Below are 8,092 nucleotides of genomic sequence, written 5' to 3' on the forward strand. Positions count from 1 at the left end.
AAACAGAGGTCCACGGGCCGAAATTATAGGCTGCGGAACGTACCACAGTTACGGCGAAGACGACCAAACGTGGGAAACTATAACCGTATAGGTGTATAGTGTAGTGAATGATTGAGTTAATTATGTAACGCGAAGCGAGGACTACGCGGCGGTCGGGAGAGACACGGGCCTCTCCGGAAATGATACTTGTTTTATAGCTCCTAATAGATATCGGACTGTTTGTATTTCGTGCGACAGAGATAACGCTCTACGAAGCCGAAATTATACGATTGTCTCTTTCCAAAGGTCTATATGCAATATTTATCACCGGCTATTGTAAATCAGAAATGTAAAATTGCAAGTGTGGCGAAGGATGAGAGGCGAAGCGTGAATGAAATGTAAACAAATGCTGTGAGAATTATAGAAAATGTAAAGGGCGAAACAAGGAAAAAACAAAGAAACTGTCATTGACGAGAGAGAGAGCGTGTGTAATAAAAGAAAGGGATGTGAGGGGTGGTCATCAGTACAGGCCCCTCTTCCCGTAATATATAATTCGATGTAGAAAAAAACACTTGCTGGATGGTTAAAATTATAATATAACATCACAGAACAAGAAATCTCAATCTGAGTTACAAGTATTTATTTTGTTGAACAGCGGTTGAAGCGACAGCGCGGCGCGTCAGAGAGAGGGCGAGATGTGTCAGGTGTAAGAAGGGCATGCAAAAACAGATGCGTTCATAGATAATAAATTTGGGTGCGTTCTAATGAACGTCACAGATGAAAAAATCATTTATAATTACGTCTCTGTTCTTAATGATCTGAGGAACGAAAAGCCCCCAAAAACGGGAGCCATAAAGAAATAACAAATTTGGGGACAAGTGAGAGGTTTTGTAAATAAAACAGTTTATTTTTAAATATTTTAATAATTGTTGATTTATTAATTATTTTTGTTGGTATTCATTTAATAGTTGACAAGGATTTTGTGTTTATTGCCGGACATTAGGTCGTTAGTACAGTCATTGAGTTTTGAGGCCATCGCGCATTCGTCCTTGATCTTGGAGCTCACCTCAACACACCGGTCCAGGTTTTTATCCAGTTTCTTAAGCAGTTTCGTGTCTCGAGCGAAAAACTTGCTAACTAGCGATATCAAGTTATCTGAAATTTAATTTTATTAGTAAATTTTATCTCAAGGGCTTCCATAGAAATACGCACGACAATATACAGACTGCGATTGCCTTAGTAAAAACAACATTTACAAAGAAATATCCGCTTAACCACGTGCGACGTAAATGTGTTCCTTAAATTCTTAAACGCATGACTTTTATTTATACTTTAAAAAATATATATCTTGCAAATAAATACACACTAAACACTACAATGGAAGGTAAAATAAAAAAAAACCTTATGTGGCAGACACTATGCATTCTCTATTACATATAGCACACATTTTACATTTATTATCCCTTCAAAGTTAAATAGAACACATATCAGTGAGGTGATTTAAAAAGAAAAAGTAATATTCCCATGTGTTTATTATAAAACGGCTTATTTAATCAAAATAAATTTACTTTTGTAACCTTCGTTATAAAATCCGCTCAACCTGACCCATTCTGTTTTATATCAATCACTTTTTAATTTTACGTACTTTACTAATATCTAACAATTTCCGTTTGATTACATTATGGATAGTAATACTTATGGAGTGATTTGTGTGTAGTCGTGACGAAATGCCAGAAAAACTCAATTTGAAAAAAAAACTAAAGTCCAGTTGAGGTCCCGTATAAAGCCATCCTTCATCAGCTACGAGGATTTCAAGTGATGCTCCGATGTGAGAAGAGATCACAACAAAGTCAGTCAAATTTTTTTGTGATCGTATTCATTAATATTCTTAATACAGCAATTAGTGGAAAAAGATCTCTCGCTTTTTTGCGAGTTTTCATCATCATCATCATTTTAACTGTAGAATGTCCAATGACGGACATACATAGATTTCCAATAGGATCGGCATGAAGCAGGTAGCATCTAGGGTCTTCCCTAGACCTATTGCAGACCTTACAAAACCATCTATTTTGTAATTTACGAGTAGAAAACTGTCTCTTGTAGTTAAAACTAAAACTCGAGTGAAGAGAACAGACTCAATTTTATTCATCGAAACCCTGTATTTATAACAAACTTTAAAGTTATATTAACTAATCCTAGAACGAACTTAACTTATTTAACCAATCACAAACCCTACTTTACGACCAATCACACGCTTCGTTTGTGTGAGAGCGATAGAAGATGTGAGCAACTGAGATAGGTATATATCAATACGAGTTTTGTAACGCGCATTAATCTATGCAATAGTTTGTTCTCGCTACAATAATTTATATTGTTTGATAATAAAACGGCCTAGAAAGATGTTCGTAATTGCTCTACGTAAACCAATGAAGCAAGTTTTAAATAGAGTAAAAAAGCACTTTTATAGATTTTTTCACGCGATCACAAAATAGCTTGCATCCTCACCTTTGTGAACTTTTCCATTACTGATCACACCGTTTCTCTTTAAGACGCACGCGATAAGACATTCCCCGTGAACAGGAGACTCCGTCTTTGGTGATAGACGTTTTACAGTATTCTTCTCCTTTGCTTGAACTTCTTTTAAGCATTCAGACATATTCTTCTTGAATTGGTCGACGTGTGGAAATACTTCTTGGGGGAAGGTGCTGTATGACCAGTTGGGTTCTTGTTCTACATCCTTTTTGGTTGTACCTTAAAATAGATATATGCGGAACTTTCATATTTCTTGCTGGTTACATTTAGCTATCCTTAGGAACAGAGAATTTTAAAAGTAGAGTAATTCTCTATCCTAAATGAAGTACTGCTGTAGTACAAATAAACCGCATGGCCGCAAGTATTTCAAGGTAATATATTCCATTAATACTGGACTTTATGGAATTCTAAAAATAAAACAATTTCTAATTTTCAAAAGGGCCCACAGCATCAGAGAATATTTTAATGGTTACTGCATTAGTTAGCTAACGTGGACATACATGGTATTGAAGAGTAGGAATCAAACCCGGATCTTCTACGAAATGGATTCTAGGAGATGGTAAAACAAATTATTTTGACACATGGAGACCTAGCACCAAAAGTTAAAACTTAAAAAAATTTAATAAATGAAACTGATATACCAGTTTGACGGTTCCTTTTCTCTAGTTTCATGTTTCTCGTTATAATTGTATCTTTATCTATTTTGATACCATGAACTGTATCAAGTCCCACGAGACGGTTCTTTTCTTGTGTATCAATTTTCTCTCCATTAAGTATTACTATTACTAAAAAAAGTATAAATAAATTAAACATCGGGCGTTTCATTTTTCTAACAACTGTATAGAATATGAAATTAAATAACCAAACGATTCATAAAACAAACTAACTAATTGCCTTTTATTTTAACTACTACTGTTTCTAATTGGTAATAAAACACTTTTTTGAAGTAAGACTGCGATACATATCTAAGGCTGTGTGTTTACCTAAGATTCGATCTACATCGAATGACATATTTCTATGGCCAATAAATACACTTATATAATAGGTTCCTATATAATGTATATAGACCTTCTATTAATAGATTTAAACAGTATTATTTATTTTAAATTACTTTACGTTTGTGAACTAAAGTTTACAACACTATACTACTTTTTAGCATTGCTTCCACATTGCTTATTACTACAACCACAATACTTTTATGTTAAATCGTTCTTCCGGGCTCGAATTCAAATTCGAATGATTTGAATTCGGACGCCATCAGAGATGAGGTCGCTGCTGTTGCTTTATGGTGGTCTAAACTGTAAATTTTCTTTGTACGTATGTGAACACACTTTTTCGATCACTCTCCGCTATCATCTTCATCACCAACATGCTCGGACGGTAACTCATCTTCGCCCGCTAATCACGTTTTACTTCATAGAACACATACCTTGTGAATAGTGTGCTACATGCTATTTCAATGTTTATTAAATAAATAAAAAATCCTGTTTAGTTTCTTTCACCTGTTCTTCTCAGGTCAGTCATTCTCCCGAATAAGAACCAACTTGATATCAACAAGAGATGTAATCTATCGAAGTAAAGAATTTTCCAAAGGGCGAGCGAAACCAACCGTTACTCATGCGACTAAGTTAAGATGTATTTGCTCGTGCGTAGGTAGATAGTCTAAAGAGCTACTTCTGTTAATGTCTCACAGCCGTTATATGAGAATTCGCTATGAGTAAGAGAGAACAGTCTTGTTTAATATGCCACTAGCCTTTAAGAACGCCACCGCAACAAGAAACCGTGTTGACGAACATCGCCAAAGCATGTAGTTGGAACGCTTTATTATTTTATTTCTCGCCATCGGTTGCGGTTGGCTACGATTGGAAAAATCTAAAATAAGACGCTCCTGTCCTGTGGTGCTTTACGGTAATGCCATCATCGACAAGCTATTATACTGCCAAACATTCATTTAGAGAAAAGGAGACATGTTGTAAAAAGATATAAAATGATATAAATAACATTAAAGCATGTGCAGATAAAATAATATATGTTATCTGTAGAGTTAAGTAGATGCAAGGAAACTGATTTTAGACTGACAGTTATAAGACGTCATTTGATATGTTTATTGTTGTTTATAATATTTTTTTCTAGAGTGATGTTTAATAATAACTACAGTTTAAATAGAGAAAATAATTATAGATGTACATGTTTCCAGAAAATACGATTAAACTCTAAAGTCGGATGTACGGATAATGCTTCAACGGTGGCCCTGTTACCATATCACTGGACCCCAAAGAGAGGCGGTGATATACTCGCCAATTACCTTAATGAAAGACGAGAAAAACATTTTCAAGTCATTAAAGATGCAGAAAATAGTATTGAAAATTTTAATTATGAAATTGGAACGAAAATACGTACGCTAGCTGAAACACTTCATTGTCATATTGACAATAATCAATGTGATATAGATAGAGTTATCGAAAAATATAGTTCAATAGATGGTACATTAGCAGGAGAAGACCGCGATGAGGCTTTCGATATAGTAAATAAATTTATTTCCGATATATTTAAAGAGATATGCGATTTTAAAGAAAAAGCACTAAATTTGGAAAAAGAACGTGCTAACGGTCTAAGGAAATTACTTCATGATAATTTTCAAAAGACAATATCTATTGGTCACGTCACTCCAAAGGATGTACTCAAAGTGTTCGATGATAAAATCTACGAAGTCAATCAACAGTTATTAAGTAATTGTTCCGCATATCACGAACTGGCGATAAAATTGCGCGCGAATGCAAATCAAAGTCGAATCAAAGCACGATCAAAAATATATGAGCTAAGCCTTGGAATAGTCAAGACGAGATACAGTGCTGACAATATTGAACAATCCAAAAATTCTAGATTAACATGTAACACAATCAGATTATCTAGTAAGAAAAAACTGAGGAAAACAGAAGTATTAATCAGAAATTTAAGCGAAGAATACAGAGAAGCTGTTGTTCATTTATACAAACATTTTACTGATAAACTAAACGATGTATACAAACATATTGGCGATCGAAATTACATTGAGAATTTCGTTTCTCGTAAAGAAATTGTTTCAGAAAAACTAGATGAATCAGTTGCTAATTTATTTAATATTAGTCTTCTGGATATAAACACAAATTCACCTGGATTTACCGATCTTGTTACAATGGTAAGAAAAAGTTTGACGTCGTTAAGAAATGAATTGAAGAATACTTATTCACTCTTACACGAGGCGTCTCACCTTTGGGACGCTCATATGATTCGGTTGGCTCTTGCTCAAAAACTCACCCTGGCAGCGGTTGAGGAACTCATAAGTAGACACGATGCCTTGGAGCTCGCCAACGATGTCACATATAACGTTGCCTTGGAACAGCTGGCAAATGCCAATGACATCGTCAAATTGAACCAATGCTATGATGTACTTATCACATTGCTTAAACAAAAAACAGATGAATATATACAACACAGCAACGCAGAAGTGGAACGCCTTAACGAGTTCATGAATTTAAGCACACCACTAAAAAACACTGTTCAAGCTGAATTCGACGTGTTTCTAAAAAAACGTCCTAAACCAACTTTTATATTGTTAAGTAAAGACGATAATTCTCAAGATCATATAAGTATTATCGGAAATAACCCAAAGCAAATGTTATCGCGTGACATATTACAAACAGAATTCCAAGAGTCAGCTCTTTGTAATTGGAGAAACGGTTTTATAGAAAAATTTGAAAATAGTCTTCGATTTCTATCAAAAAAACTTGAGCAACAAATTAGTTTATGGGTGAAGGAACGATCTTTGCCATTATTCAAACGACACTCTTTAAAACTGATGTCACTAGAGATCCGAAAAGAACGCGTGATGGCAATACGTTGCACACGACTAACGACTCTTTTTAAACATGAGGCTTATTTACAATCTCATTTGAAAGCTACGATTGAATTGGTTAATAATTTACCGATAGAAAGTCAAAAACTTGTGACATTAGAGACTCCTGGGTTGTATCCCATTGGTCGATGGGTCGATAGTATTCAAAAAGGGATAGCAGAGCTTGGACCAGAAGTAGATATTGAATTCAAGAAATTAAAAATGATGAGCTATGGTGCCCGTCTGGTAAAGCATCGTCGACTCTTTGAAGAAAGTTTAGAACCTACATTTAAATTGCCAAAAAATATTATTACGAACAGAATTCGAATGGCTAAGGTCTCAAACTTTCAATTCCTGTTAAGTTTAAAACTATTTAACGAAGGTGGACAATTATCTTCAATAAAAGCGTTAGAAGTCTGTACATTGTTAGTGAACAGACAAAATTCCTTTGAACCTTGTTTGAATAAGGCTTTAGATATGTTACAGCGTCGATATAACGAAATAATATTAGAAGTAGATAATATGATACACCCTCTACAATTGGTAGTTGATGACGTTGCCCGAGAAGCAGCTAAAGACGTTAACAAGAATATGATTCAGCGCAAGAAAAAATAGATTTATTCTCATTTTTGTATCCAGCGTTTGTGAAGTTCTTCGGCTTCCATCTGTCAGTGTTGCCACGATTCAAAAGTCTGATGGTATTGCTTAAAACATATACGCATTTATTATCTAATTTCGCATTGGTAGGTGAATTGTTTATGTTATGTTATTTATATTAATATTATTTATATAATTGTTTTATTGTTATTGTAATTTTATACTAATAAAGATATGAATAATATATTCGTGTTAATTTCAAAATCTTTGCGAACTTTTCCGATTTTCCAATGATGCGTGCACACGATGCTGTAAATAAAAACATCTCTTAAGTACCGATGACATTTTAATCTGGGTACCACCCTGACTTATCATTGGAAAAATACCTGCAATTTTATTTGTTCCATTTTGATGACGATACCTTTCAATAAGCGCTTCAAACAATCGTTACTATTACATTTGCTAATGCTCTAGTCTCGATCGTCGCCACACTTTAAGCTACCAGAGATCAATCGTCTCGTTGACAAACGATATATAAATAGAATTCCGTGTGGAACAATAATGCGTTAGGATAGAGTATCCAGGGCCAGTTTAGATATGGACCACATGAGATCGAGCCTACAGGTTACAAATTTTGAAGGCCAGTTAAAACCTCATTAAAAAATCAAGTGTTATATGAGATGTGATCGTAGACTAAGTGGTTATAAAATGAGTATATATAAATAGCCTTGAATGGGACCGGCGAAATGCCTTATGCCTTCGAAAATCCGACTTCGATAGAACCTCTATAACTCCCAAGATTCGCTACTGCTAAGATGTCTATGGTATAGACATAAGCTGTCAATCATTTAGTTTTACTGTCAATTACATTAATGCCGTTAATATGTTCGCCAAAAGATATAGTTTTAATAAAAAAATTAAATATAAATGCGATTGTGTTCAAAAACCAAGCGCTGAACACACGGTTTCAGGACATTTGGATGACTTTGCGACAGTAGCTACGTTACCACATCAATGGACCCCTGCGAGGAGCGGTCCGATTCTCGCCAAATACCTTAATGAGAGAAAAGAAAATCATTTAAACGCACTTAAGAACTTTGAAATCAGTGA

At 34.7% G+C, this 8,092-nt stretch overlaps 1 protein-coding gene across 1 annotated transcript; it reads right to left on the minus strand.

The window, feature by feature from the left end:
- Positions 1–904: 904 nt before the first annotated feature.
- On the minus strand, positions 905–3,335 carry LOC137923791 (uncharacterized). Its single transcript, XM_068767064.1, has 3 exons — positions 3,153–3,335; positions 2,485–2,730; positions 905–1,134 (listed from the first exon to the last, which is right to left on the minus strand). Exons 1-3 carry the CDS (start codon positions 3,322–3,324, stop codon positions 941–943), a joined length of 612 nt encoding a protein of 203 aa, XP_068623165.1. The 5' UTR covers positions 3,325–3,335; the 3' UTR covers positions 905–940.
- Between the last annotated feature and the right edge of the window lie 4,757 nt (positions 3,336–8,092).

The sequence above is a fragment of the Battus philenor genome, unplaced genomic scaffold, assembly GCF_028537555.1.
Source record: "Battus philenor isolate CCGP_79_NKW_IND1 unplaced genomic scaffold, ilBatPhil1.0.hap1 SCAF_22, whole genome shotgun sequence".
Taxonomy (NCBI): Eukaryota; Metazoa; Arthropoda; class Insecta; order Lepidoptera; family Papilionidae; genus Battus; species Battus philenor.

Coding starts and splice junctions, on each gene's coding strand:
- LOC137923791 (XM_068767064.1), bottom strand. CDS start 3,324: ATGTTTAATTTATTTATACTTTTTTTAGTAATAGTAATACTTAATGGA. Junction 2,731..3,152: donor GAAAAGGAACCGTCAAACTG/GTATATCAGTTT, acceptor ATCTATTTTAAG/GTACAACCAAAAAGGATGTA. Junction 1,135..2,484: donor TAATGGAAAAGTTCACAAAG/GTGAGGATGCAA, acceptor ATTAAATTTCAG/ATAACTTGATATCGCTAGTT.